This window comes from Hippocampus comes, unplaced genomic scaffold (assembly GCF_001891065.2).
Source record: "Hippocampus comes isolate QL1 unplaced genomic scaffold, H_comes_QL1_v1.1 scaffold249, whole genome shotgun sequence".
NCBI classification, from domain to species: domain Eukaryota; kingdom Metazoa; phylum Chordata; class Actinopteri; order Syngnathiformes; family Syngnathidae; genus Hippocampus; species Hippocampus comes.
In genome coordinates this window covers 956,019-969,676 of record NW_017805035.1, presented here as the reverse complement: position 1 = coordinate 969,676, position 13,658 = coordinate 956,019, and the positions used below count along the sequence as shown (strand labels likewise).

The window sequence follows — 13,658 nt, the reverse complement described above, 5'->3', positions numbered from 1 at the left end:
TGAAAGGACCCGAAGTGATCACGTGATCATCATCGGAACTGAGCGTAGACAGCGGGAAAAGCAGAGCGGGAACCAGGAAGGCATGTAGCCCGACAGCGGGGTTTGAGGGGAAGGGCGCCAGGCGCGTTTTCTGACAAAACTATTCATTGGAAGGGTGTGGAAAATGACATACACAAATTAAATGAACACCGCTGGTTAATTTTTAAGGATTTTTATTGATTTAGGAAGCTTTCCCTGAAAATTAAGGACAATTAAGAATATTTTACAACTTTTTATGGATTTCTATTAACTTTAAGGACCCGTGGGAACCCTGAATTAATTGCACATGCAAACTAGTTCAGGTGCAGATTTGGTTTACATAGCTAACAATGAGTTAAGTTGTATTTGCGAAGGTGAGAAGCACCAGTATGACTTACAAAGTTGTATGTGCATGACACAAAAGTAGAGGTGCGACTTGCAAATCACGCATGCCACATGGAAAGTCGGGGTGCAACTTACCAAGTTGAACATGTGAGATATCAAAGGTGTAGTTTTGACTTGCTTGCTAAGTACATAAGGTGCAACTTGCCGAGGCGCATGGGCAACTTTCTACGTTGCACTTCAGTGTGAAACTTGCAGGGTCACACACACACGCCTTTCGTTCTTTGGGTCTGTAACTTACTGTGTAAGGTGCAACCCCGAGATACTAAAAGTGTAGGTGTTGTCATATTTTTCATTTTCTACATGAATGAGATGGCCGCGTTTTGACACCCCGTTAACGTAAATAGCGATGACATGGATAGCTTGTATCTCACGCCTAAAACGAGCCTTAGGGAGCTCGCTGATAAAACTTGGTAAAGTGCACCGCCCTTATGTCGCATCTTGCACACGCAACTTATAGGGAATCGCACACGAGATTTGTAAAGGTGCGCGTGCGACTTAATTGGAGACAAGATACAAAATGTGCAGGTGTGACGTGGTCTCCCGGGTTGCGGACAGTGTGGCGGGACAGGATGTTGCTGAACTGGAAGCTGCAGTGCACACATAGCGTTTACGTGACAATGACATGCGGTTGCAACTTGGAGGTCACATGACTCTCGCTGCCGCTCTGCTTCTTCATCCCTTTAGCGCAGGTGTGGGCAAAGTCCATTGGTATTTATTGCATTCACTTCGATAATTTAAAAATGTATTTTTAATCATGATGTGATTTATGTATTGTTTAAACAAAAAATATGAAACATAATTTATTAAATGCAATTAACTAAAATGAGCTCATCCTTATGTCTTTTTCAAAAATGATTTGCCCACTCCTGCGTTAACATTTCACTGCTGAACTCGTGTGACTTGTTTGGACCAAACAAAACAAATGTAGAATAAGAATGTATTTTCTGGTCGCGTGTCACACGCTAACTTAAGGCTCTTTAGGCACTTTTGTGTTAGCACATTTTGTCAATGTTTTGGGTTTTTTTTCCCCTCCATGTAATGTCAGCCACGTGAAGGGACGAGGGGGCCGGGGTGTCCACCCCTGGATGCAGGAAACCCACGCCCCCTTATTCCCCCATTGGCTGGCTATGCGGGCTTAAGTAGTGACATAATTTATTGACTTGTTTTGTAACAAAAGCTTTGTACTAATTTTCCAATAAAGACACTTTGATATGACAATTAGATTTTTCACTTTATTGTGCAACTTGGTGACTCGCAAGTGTGACCAAGTGGCATTTAATGTGTTGTGCTTGTGAAACAAAGCTAAACGTTCGACTTCCTAAATTGTGCCTTACTGAGTTGCGGGTGCCAGAGATCTGCCACCTGTCAAAAACTACTTCAGTGAATAGAGGCGGGAAACTCCGCTCCCCTCATCCCTGACTTGCTTGACTGTGCAGGCTGCAGAAGAGGCATAACTTAATGACTCATAAAAAAAGAGTCTCACTTTTAAATAAAGTCGCTTTGATGAGACATGACGTCTAAATCAATTTATTTTTAATTATTAGTCAAACCTTGAAATATTTACAAAGTTGCTTGATTGGTCACCTTAAAGTGCCCCCTTGTGGATAATGATGGTGGTGCATGCTGAGAATTGTTTTTTTTTTAAACTTGTTTTAGGGTTTGTTGAGGCTCCACAGGGGGTCCAGACCGCTGAGGGGGTCCGTACTCTCAGCCCCCCAAGTTCCATGGAGACCCTGGCCCTCCACTGGCTGCAGGAAGCTCTGCTTGGTCACCCGTTGTTTGGCCCCACCGCTGCCACCGCCCTCCATGGAGAAAGCCTCAGGGGCCAGCGAGGCAAGCAGCTCTAAAGACGAGGTTGGCGGCGGGGTGGTAGTCTCCGGTGGTGGTGAAGCCGCATCCAGGCCGTTGGGTGGCGGAGGGGACGGAACGGCAGTGGGCGAACTCGAGCAGTCGGGGCCTGACGGGGGTGACGCGGGTGAGCCCGTGACAGCGCCTGGCTCCATTGTGGGGCAGGGATCTCTTGGCGAGTGGATGGACGGCGAAAAGGAGAGGGATGGATCATTGTCATCATCTATGTCCAGGTCACCGGGGGTCGGTACACTGAGTTTGGCGATGGTGGCCTGGATGGAGCTGATGGGCAGGTCACCACCGAGAACCAGGTCCTGCTGGGACTCCTGGCGGGAGTACGACTGCAAACAAAGACCAGGAAGTCACGGTGGCAACTATTGTTGTGAACACGCCATTCCCTAGGCACAAGAATCTTCACTTTCAACGAGACCATACACTCTGGATGAGAATCTTGCTTGACTATATCCTTTAGGAAGTACCACCTACGCATGGGTTAAGCACCTTATCTCAGCATTGGAATCTTCATTTGGGACAACACTATTCTCTTATGACTAGAACATTCACTCCGGACAAGAACCTTCTTTTTGGACGAGACAAACATCCCTGTGTCAACTGCATGCATTTGCTTGTTTCAATGTTTAATTTTCCTCACCTTGGAGACAGTCGAAGCGGCATTCCTGCTGTCGGTGGCCACGGAGACACCGTGTTGGAGCAATATCTGCTCGGCGTGTTTCGCCACAGCCTCATAGCAGAACTTGAGGTGCAGCTGCATGGGACAAGAAAGTGCGGTGCTTGGTAACTTAAGTGAAGCCGCAGCGGGCGGCGGCGGCATCATACCTTCTCTTGCAGCATGTTCTTTCTCTGCTGTCGCATTTTCCTGACCAGGGCTCGTAGGTCGGCAATGCCGTGCCCGGCCTCCAGCTCCTGCACCGCCGCATACAGCAGACAGAAGGCCCCAGTGCGACCCACGCCAGAACTACAGCACAACGAGAGATAGACAAAAAGAGAATGTTCTGGTTAAGACTTCTGCCAAGGACTGCTTGAGTACAACCAGTACCCTGCTCATGAACAGTGATGTCATCAAACACGCGCAGGGTCCTTATCCCAGGGCTGGAACTTCTCTCGGGACTAGGACCTTCCCTGGGTACTAGAACATTATCGGTGGACTCGTACCTTCTCTCAGGAGCAGCGTTGTCATTGTTCAGTGAACAGTTATTTTCACAGTTTTGCTCAGGACTGGAACCCTACTTACCTTCACTGGACTGGAACATTGGTGGAACGAGTAACTACTACTCGGATTTGGGACTATTGTGAATAGAACCTTATTCTCTTGGGAGGAGAAACATCTTTTGCTCAAAAGAGTTACTTTACTCTGGACTCAGGATGAGCACATTCACTTGGGACCAAAACCATTCTTTGTATTGCTACCTTCCCTCTCGGGACTTGTACCTTCCATCTAGGAACTAAAACCTTTCACTCTTGGGTCTAACTTTCGAAGATCGCATATGTCTATGTCTATAAATAAGGTATCGTCTGTACTAGATTTGCAGTCTGACCTGCAGTGGACCACCACAGGCATGTGCATGGGTCTCTGGTGCAAGTAGTGTCCATGGACCTCCTGGAAGAAGTGCAGGAGGTTGCTCTTGCTATCAGGAAGTCCTCTGGTAGACACAAAAGACACATACGTCAAAAGAACAATCTGAAATTAGACAGTAATTGAAGTGAGTGCTCGTACAGTTCTGGCCAGGAGGTAAACTGCAGGTGGACCACGGTTCGCTTCAAGCTCTGCTCATGGTACTGCAGGCAGATCATCCGCTCTACGTGGGTAGCCGTGGTCTTATGTGTGGTCAGACTGATCTTGATGGGACCTTGAGACAACTGTTGGCCGCGCTCTGTTGGGAAGTAGCGCGCCACTTTTCCCTACGAGAGCACAAGTAATGCTGTCAAACCATTTTGTTTTTTCCAGCATCTCTGCTCATCTGCACTGCTGACATTAACAAGAGAGGAGCTAATTTACAAAAGCATAGTCACCATTGGCAAGTTGATACCTTTCAACACCCTCTCACAATCAGTTTCTTGGAATCAGGAATCCACAAAATGGTGCCGATGTAATACTTTTATATTGAGACAGTGCTTGGCTCCTCCACTCACTTCAACAGAGATTCTTATCACCAAGATGCTACCAGATGCTCGACCAGACTTAAACCAAGAAGTAATCATGGCAGTTACCTTCTCCACTTCTTGCTCAGACACCAGCATGACCACCAAGGAGACCTTCTGCTCATAGACCATTAACCAGAAGTCAGCGGCGGTGCCAGTGAGTGGCGCCTGTGTGGCAATGATTTGCGGGCAAAACGGTGACAAGTCTTTGATGTAGCTGGCGTTGATGTAGTCGTCTTTGCCCGACTTCAGCAGCACACGGTTGAGATCGTAGGGCATGACGTCCTGGTGCCGGTTCTTCATGGTGTAGCAGCGGGCAATGGCGATTGACAGTTGCCGGGCATCCCTCTCCTGCTGCTCCTGGAGCTCTTTCCAGTGTGCGTCCAGCACCGACATCCCCTTCTCGCCGTCTGAAGGCTCCTCCAGGGACTCTACCTGCGCTCGGAAATCTTCCAACTCGGTGTGAAGGCGGGCTACGACCTCCGGAGCTTCGTACGGATCGCCTTGGATCAGAAGAATGCCCTGGGAGTCTTTCTTGCGACGCTCCCCTTCCTGGGGGTCTGCTTTCGTAGGCTGGAGGACATTGGTGGGGGACTTGGTGCCGCCCGGTTGGCTTTCGGGACTGGAAGATAAAAGGTCATGGTTGCTGGAGCTCTGACGTTGGAAGAGAGAAGTCGAGGGAGCACAGATGGCAGCGAGAGAGGAAAGCGTCGGTGGAAGCGTCGCACCCATGTTGGGGGAAACAGTGGGTATCTGCTGGGGTGTCAGAGCCAGAGCAGAAGGTCCAGGTGTGGGGGATGTCGACTGTGCAGGCGACGGGGATGGAGGATGGTTTGGCTGTCCTGGTTGTCCTACTGGAGGACCTCCAGGACAGGGTTGGAGCATGTGCTGGGGAGGCATGAGAGGATGTAAATTGTGTGGGCCAAGGGCAGGTGTTGGTAGTGGGGCACTTGTGGGCACATTAACCCCTGGAGTTGATGGGTACATTGAAGGCTGCGAGTGGGCAACACCATGAGAGGGTTGAGGCTGTTGGGGTGCAACGGACTGCGGTGCCAGGGGCTGCTGAGGCATCATGGGTGGTCCTCCAGGATAGCAACCACCCACAGTGTGGTGGGCTTGGACATGGGTGTGACTGGGCATGGAGATGGGCGGTTGAGGCATGTTTGGAATGGGAGGATGTCCAGGGTGGGGGTGGTGCTGCGGGGCAAGGGGGTTAGGGGGGGTGTTGCCTATGGGAGCCATTGGAAGATGACCCTGAGGAGCAGGAAGCAGATGAGGTTGTGAAGCAGGAGGCATCTGTGGGTGATGTGCGGGGTGGATTGTCTGACTGGTAGAAGGCATCGGCCCCCGGGGGCCACTTTGTATTTGTGGATGGGGTCCCAGTGGCTGAGCACTGGGGGGCATTGGGAGGTGCTGATGAGGGAGGTAAGGTTGAGAAACAGGTGGTACGGTCTGAGATGTAGGTGGGAGCTGGAGAGGAGGATTTTGTGGTGGCATCAGGCCCCGAGGTGGACTCGGCATGGGGCCTGGCATCACCGGAGGGTGCTGCTGGGGGGCGTAGTTCTGGGCCTGGTAACCTTGGGGTATCTGTGGCGGAGCTGTGTAGCCATTTTGTGGTGGTTGCCTATGACCTGGGAACACTTGAGGGTACTGTGGAGGTGTGACAGGCCTGGGAGGAGCACCATGCTGCGGAGGGGCGCCGGGGTGTGGAGGGGGGACAAGCTGCGGCGGGCCGCCAAGTTGCGGAGGGCGGCCAAGCTGCGGAGGGGCGCCGGGCTGCGGAGCCATGTAGCCATGTGGGTAGTTGTGCATTGGAAGTTGAGGGGTCGGAAGGGTTCTCGGTCCGGCTTGAAAGCCTGAGGACTGGGGTTGCCCCAAGGGGGGTGGGTACTGATGCTGCAACTGCTTCTGTTGTGTCATTTGAGGCACAAACTGGGGGTAATTAGTGGCACCCATCTGTGGAGGTCCGGTGTAGGCCGGAGAAACTGAGGGTGGGACGGGGGCTCCTGTGTAGGCAGCAGAAACCGAGGGTGGGACGGGGTAGTGAGGTGTCGGAGTGTAGCTGGGTATAGGTGCTTGAATGGTGTCCACAGTGGTGGTTGAAGGCCGGACTGGGGCAGGACAAACAGGGCCCACTTGGGGGACTTGAGGCCTGTAAGCCGCCTGTTGTGGGGGCAATTGGCGGGCTATGTGAGGAATAGGTCTACATGCCAAAGGTCCTGGTATGGGCAGTGTGCCAGATGTTGGAAAATTGGCAATCCGCGCCAGAAGCTCCGGTGGCGGGAGATTGGCTGGGAAGCGAGGAAGACCGACAGCTGAGTGACCAGACCAAGGCAATGAGCTGCTGCCGCCAATGTTGGCACCCGGGGGGAGGAATGCTTCTGGACCCAGCTGATGAGCCGCAGAGCTGCGGCGAGAAGGAATGTCTGGTGGGAGGCTGCGAAGCTCCTCTGGCTTGTCCTCTGATAAGGCCAAGATGGCGGCATTAATTTGGGCTAACTCCGGATCCTCCAAACTGGAGTCTTCATCCTGAGATTTTGGCTTCAAAGAAGGCTTTGCTGCTGTGGGTCTCGCTGGAGGCTTCTTTTGGATCTCTCTACAAGGAGAACAGAGGTAAGAATCGGTTCGTTTGAGTCGTTGCGAACTAAACAGAAAAGTAGAAAACCTACCTTTCAAGGAAGTGCTTCCTCGCCTCCATCCTGCTCTGACACAAAGTCTTTACTCTCTCCAGCAGACGTGACGCTTTGGCCTCCAAGTCATCGTAGAACTCCTTGCCCTCCTGCGACTTCTTCATCAGGTCCTCGTAAGCCTCGTACGAGCCCACAAGGCCCTCAACCATGCTGGTCCACTGCTGCTCCGTCTCGCTCAGGCTTTTACGCACCGTGGCGTACTGAACGTAGGTCTCGGTCAGAGCCTTCAGGATGTTTTCTTGGGCTGACAGGTTCTGGTCAATGTAGACCTTCAACGGCTCGTACTTCTTCAGCTGCTCCTCAAACAAGCCCTGCAAGTACAAAGTGCAAAGTTGTAGTAAGGAGTTGCGGTGAGGTCTGGAACTTCATTACTGGGTTCCGGTGCCTCATTGTGATGTCCGAAACCTCCTTCCTGGTTCAGTAGCTCAGAGTAGGGTCCAGAATATTCTCCCTAAAAAGACATACCCTTATGTCGGCTTTCTCGGTGGTGACCAGGGTGCAAGTGATGTCGTCCTGTTCTATGAGGTCCCGTAATTGTTTCTCCAAAGTGGCTCTCTGGTCCCTCATTTCTTGAACCTTCCCCAGGATGCGCTTCATGCACTGCAACCCGGCCATGTCCTCTGCTCAACACAGCACAACAGACTCCCTTATTTTGCTGAGACACAAGCGCAAACCATAAATCATTTTTACCTTCGCTAAGTTGCGGGCGAGGCAGGGTGTCTCTCAGGCTCTCTAGTGGTCCGCCCAGCAGACGGAGGTTGCTGATGTGCAAGTTCATGGCCCGGTGGAGTTCCGTGTTGGTGAAGCTGGCCTTCTCGTGGGCCTCCATGTATTTCTCCAGATCCCTGCGGAACTCTGCAAGAAGCTGAGCATGCGCTGCCGGGTGGGCCTCAACCGGGGCGCCGGATTCCGAAAGGGTCCGTTCGGCCGCCTCGTCGGATTCCAGAATGTCTCTGATCTCTCGGAGGGACGACTCCACTTCGGTGAAGATGCCCGAGAGGACTGAGGCACAGAACACAGAAGATGGAAGTTAGTCTTTTACACCAAGAGTTTTTCCCATAGGAACCCATCATAATCCTAACGTCATTTAAATATAACGATCCTGTGTGACCTTAAACTCAATAAGAATTCAAAATCTGCATATTTTGTTCATGTTATGATGACATACTGATATTTTTTGAAGGAAAAAAAAGTTGATAAAGAGTTTTTCAGGAAGTTATGATCTTTACAAGAAGACATACTGTACTTTCTCTCTTTGCGAATAAGTTTGGACTTTATTCCGAGAATAAAATGCTGAATATTAATCATGCAGGGTCAAAGTTATGTGACGATACACACAATTATATCTGAGGTTTTTATTGGCCCAAAGCCAAAGGAATAATTGATTTACGATGTTTTATTGGAATGCCTGTCCCTATTTGTAGGTCTGCCCTTTTTTTAAATGGTGCAACAATTTATTGCAAATTACTTGATGAACCCCTGGACCCATTCTGAGAACCACTGTGAAACACTATTCCTCTGGTTTACTGACGCAAAACGCACCTTGCATGGACTGGATAAGACTCTTGACGGTGTCAGGACGCACGCTAAGAGCAGCGCACTTTGCCATCAGGACCTGCGGAATGTGGTTGTACATGTCGAGATTGTCGACGGACTCCGCCTCCACGTCCAGAGAGTCCATGAACTGCCTGCGGGGAAGGGACGGAAGGTGTTAGCTTAGCAATTAGCAACACTCCATTTTTACACGTGCATGCTGCTCACTCCAGGACGTCGTTCTTGCTTTCGATCTTGGCCATGACGTCTCTCAGCAGCTTCGCTTTCTCCTCGCTGTAAACACAAAGATTGTGTGGCAGCTCGAGTGCTAACGTGCTGCTATGCTAACAGTATTGGTGTGTACCTGTAGAGGGAGGCGGACTCATGGGCCGCCATGGGGACCAGTTTGGCAAAGAGGTCCGGTCCGGTGACACTGGGGTCCGTGGGATTGACGGGAAGGGCTTTGACCAGGGGGGCACCTGCACACGTCAAAGGACTTTACCATATTTGACAATATCAAACTAAAATCTTTTTTTTTTCCGATCAGATTTTTGATCTTCATCATTTTGGCCCCTTATAGAGAAAGCAAATAAAATCAATTTATCGCCCAGCCCTATTAGTGCGCTATGCTAACTGACAACTCTTACCTTTGACGGATGTCAACGTTTCCAAAGATGGAATGGTCTCGTGATAGATGAAGTCATTGTCCTTTTTGGCAGAGTTGTATCTAACAAATAGGGTAGTCAAAGCAAACTGTGACGAAAAAAAAAAAAAAAAGACTCAACAAGTTTTGGGAAAGTGTCTTTCTTACTTGCCACCAATGACATCCATGGTGAAATGCAGAGCCTCCTGCACGGTGTCAGGCTGACCCTGGGTACACAGACGTTGTTTTGTAAGACCACCGTGATAACCGGTGTGATTCTGGTCTGAGAAATTCTGTACCTTGGCCAGCTTGATAGCCTCGGCCAGCTTGTCCAAGGCGCTCTGAAGGTATGCCAGCTGCACACAAACAAGCGGGCGCACTTAAACACAAACACAATCATATGTAGGTTTGGCTTGCGACTGTTTATGGCGTAGTTGTGCGTACCTGCTCGCCGTACTTTTGCTGCTCCTCGGCTTGTTTGCCCATGTGGAACTGTGTGAGGAGTAACAGTGAGGTGGCGTGTAGGTCGGGGTGTCTCACGCACACACAAATGCACTCTGTGCAATTCACACTCACATGCGCGATTGAGGCAAAGTAGTAGATCTTCATCTGCACCAGCTTTTTCCAGTCTTTCTGGATCTTTCCCAGCATGGAGGCCGTCTCGGAGTTCTCCAGAGCCCTGCAGGCCTCCTTGTAGTAATCCACCACCTGGATGGGGCGTCGCAGTGTACGCGCTTAGCAAGCTTGAACGTGTGCCACGATATCATAATATCGGAATCATTGACCGAGGGATGCACCCACCTGAGCGCTGATGCGGGCCACCAGGAAACTCTTCCTGTTGTCCAGCATGGATTTTTCCAGAAGACACTCCTGAGCCTGACCCTGACATACACACACAAAGATTGAATGGCACTGTGTGCGTGTGCATGTGCACGTGCACGTGTGTACTACCAGCATGAGGTTGATGTTGAGGTTGAGAATCTGGTGACTCATGTCGACGCTGAAGTTGTGACTGAAATGGTCACTCAGGTAGGAGAACGCGCCCGCTGAGCACTGGAAATGCGTGCATGACACCTTCATGCCCTGGAATCATAACAAAGCGCGTGAGTGTGCGCATGTGTGTTGGTTCATGTGCTTCGATGCATCATACCTCCTCCGACACGCGGTTGTCCATGGCTCCCAACATGGAATGCAGAGCGCCTACAAGTGAACACGAGTGAGATTTTTTCCCCCCTCTTTTTTCTTAAATGAAATACAACTAACTGCCAGTCCTCGCTACTGGACACTTTATATTGCTTCATGGCTCTCTGTACTTTGGTGTCTATGTCCTAAAGGTATATTTTTGTTAACAGTGGCGTGTTCGCTCTTTATACTAGAGTGGACATTCCACAAGAAACTTTGCACTTGCCTAATATTCAAACCCTGGTAATTAAACACTTGGGTGACGTTTTCTTTTTTTTTTTTTTTCAAGCAAACAATCAAGCTTATTTAACTCACCAAGATTGTAGAGAATACACGCCTGCTCATAGCAGATGTCATCATGGGTCACTGTTTTACCGGAGAAGATCTCAGTCCTACACACACACACACACACACACACACACACACACACACACACACACACACACACACACACACACACACACACACACACACACACACACATTTCACGTTGCTTTAACAATGAATGACTCAGCTGTTGTTGCGCTGGTTTACTGAAGCAGTCTGTTGTTGTCTCGGGCGGAAAGGAAAATAGAAAAAAAAAAACAACAATCATGTGACAACTTCGTGTGTGTGTGTGTGTTTGTGTGTGTGTGTGTGTGTGTGTGTGTGTGTGTGTGTGTGTGTGTACCATGAGATGGACACCGCTGCCTCCTGCCCTGTTGTCATGGGAATGCGACTCTGGAGGTAATGAAGCTGACCGAAGTACTTCCTCAACGTGCTGCAGCCCTCAAAGTCTCTGGTCACGTTCACGGCACTCTGACGAACACACACAAACACGTTTCGACAGGTCCTTCCAACCGTGGTCACGTGACCACGTCACGTGGCGACTTGGACCGACCTGCCGGAGCGTTTCCAGTTTCTTCAGCTGCTCGTTGTAGTTGTCAGGATTCTCATTGTAGTTCTTCAGGATGTACTAGAAGACACATAACAAATAATATCAGAGGCAATACAGTTCACCACACTAACACTTCACAGGACATTCTCATAATATCCATCTGACGGAGGACTCAAACCTGCACACACATCGCAAAAGGATTGTCGACGATGTCACAGAACGTTTGATTAATCAGCTGAAAATACAGCTTGCATTATTAAACAACCACACTAAGATAAATGGTGCAGGTATTTTGTCCTCTTAGGGTCGCCATCCTTCAGTTCTATATTGTACTGTGACTTTGAATGTGTATGGCTTTAAAAAGCAATGCCCAGCCTGGTGAGGGACGCGTGCATCAGTGACCTAGAGTGTAGTTTCGCTGTTGTGAGCTCAGTTTAGCCCGTCTGCAGTTTTCAGAGTACACAAGTGCTGCTTAGAAGTAGACACGGTGCACTTTATTATCTTCTTTGGACACGTTCTCTCTTTCACGGTCTTTTCCCTTGCACTCTAATATCAAAATCAAACCATCCTTCAGATGATATGATAATGATGGGCTTTCATGAATGAAGTGCACACCCCGACAGCCAACATTTGATGTAACAGTGTTTCACAACCTCTATTGCGCAAAGTCACATCACCAAACAAACAGATGTCAGCTAAAAGTAGACATAGAAATGAAGGGACATCGAGCGGGAGGGCATTTCATTGCTCTGCCTCTCACTAAATGTCGTTGGGATTGATTGATGACAGACGAATAACTTTGGGGGCCAATTAAATCAATTTGAACCATTTCTTGCTGCGCACTGATGAGCTCTGACGGCACAATGGTTGTACATCATTGACTTTGGTCAATTTTCAATTAGTTATGATGACGTGTTGATGCGTATCACGAAAACGAGGACGCGCTCAAAAGGTAAAGGGCTTTATCTAGAATAGGAAGAACAAAACAGATAAATGCTAAATGAATATTCAAGACTGTTTTTGTTTTTGACGTGAGTGACTTTTTGACATGGTCTAATAACCAAAATTCATATCGAACTTGTATTTTCATGCCCACTTGTTAGCTGTTGTCATGGCGTCGCGGCTTTGAGTCATGTGACGTTATCTAGGCCTGATTAGTCCCGGTCCACTTCTGTCAGCTTATTAGCCGTGTTAGCTTTTTCGTTTGCTGCCAGCTAACTCCACCAAAGGCTCCGTCGATCGCTGAGCTAAGACGACGCTAACCATAGCAAAGAAAAGACAGACTGATGCTAGCCGATCAGTTCGGCCTTCTTGTAACTTATGTTGATGTTTAGCCTGACGTGCTCCGGCGCTTGGCTCGGTTCCGGTCAAAGGTGTCTTGTTTACGGCCACTTTGGGGGCCAGTTGCTGTCCTCCCTCCCTTGCTCGGTCCGCGTCCCCGCCCAGCTCACCTGCCTGACGGCCGAGTTAAACTGGAAGTCTCCCGCTTCCTTCAGGTCGAGCCATATCATCGGCATGCGGGGGACCGCCTCCATCGCGGCGGCGGCTGCTGGCGGTGCCCTCAAGCCCGCGAGGATGTCACTTGGGGTCGGCTTGAGGTGGCGGAGGCAGGCGGCTCGCGAAGACGCACTCTGTTCTTTTCCCCAACAACTGTGTCATGGAGCCGTCCCCGCTTGAACCGGATATGCGTCGACGACGCGTCACGTAGAAAGCCAGAGAGCGTCGCCCCCTTGGGATTGTGGGAAATGTATTCTATATGTCAACTGGCGCTTTTCTCGTGTTCTGGACCTTGGGCCCACAGCTGGTGATATGAGGGGTGGAAAATTCATTTGCAAAGGGGTCACGTGAAAAATTGGAACGCTTGGCGAGTGCCAAGTCAACATGAAACCCTCAACTTAGTCTATATTATTTTTATTATTTGAGAAAAAGCATATTGTCTCGTTCTGAAATAATTGTGACGTGTGTCGTGATGTTTTGTCATCATTAGCAAATCGACATTTTTCCATGGGCCCCCTCATGACGAACTAACGCAAATTACGTCAACTACAAATTGTACTCTTAAAAGTCACGGGAATTAAAAGTTTGCCTATTTTTGGCCAAAATGAAAAAGTCATAATCTTCTTGCCTTAAAAAAAGAGAAATAAATTGAGGCGGAGGGCGGCTAAATTTTTCGAAAGTTATTTTTAAAATTCTGCATTTTTACAAGAAAAAATAAGTCATAATCTTTAATCGTATTAATCTGTACAAGATCAAAGTCATATTTTTTTGAACGTGTAGAACAAACCTGAATCATTCACTGTCC

General features: G+C 49.3%; 1 protein-coding gene across 1 annotated transcript; it reads right to left on the bottom strand.

Annotated features, from left to right (window-relative positions):
- Window positions 1-1,453: 1,453 nt before the first annotated feature.
- ptpn23a (protein tyrosine phosphatase, non-receptor type 23, a) lies at window positions 1,454-13,167 on the bottom strand. The gene is made up of 24 exons (XM_019863742.1): window positions 12,808-13,167; window positions 11,360-11,434; window positions 11,150-11,277; window positions 10,795-10,871; window positions 10,448-10,497; window positions 10,249-10,380; window positions 10,099-10,179; window positions 9,874-10,005; window positions 9,742-9,789; window positions 9,597-9,653; window positions 9,466-9,524; window positions 9,302-9,381; window positions 9,019-9,133; window positions 8,883-8,948; window positions 8,664-8,809; window positions 7,812-8,123; window positions 7,587-7,741; window positions 7,101-7,432; window positions 4,501-7,027; window positions 4,007-4,191; window positions 3,828-3,932; window positions 3,109-3,247; window positions 2,924-3,037; window positions 1,454-2,612 (listed from the first exon to the last, which is right to left on the bottom strand). Exons 1-24 carry the CDS (start codon window positions 12,889-12,891, stop codon window positions 2,076-2,078), a joined length of 5,736 nt encoding a protein of 1,911 aa, XP_019719301.1. The 5' UTR covers window positions 12,892-13,167; the 3' UTR covers window positions 1,454-2,075.
- Between the last annotated feature and the right edge of the window lie 491 nt (window positions 13,168-13,658).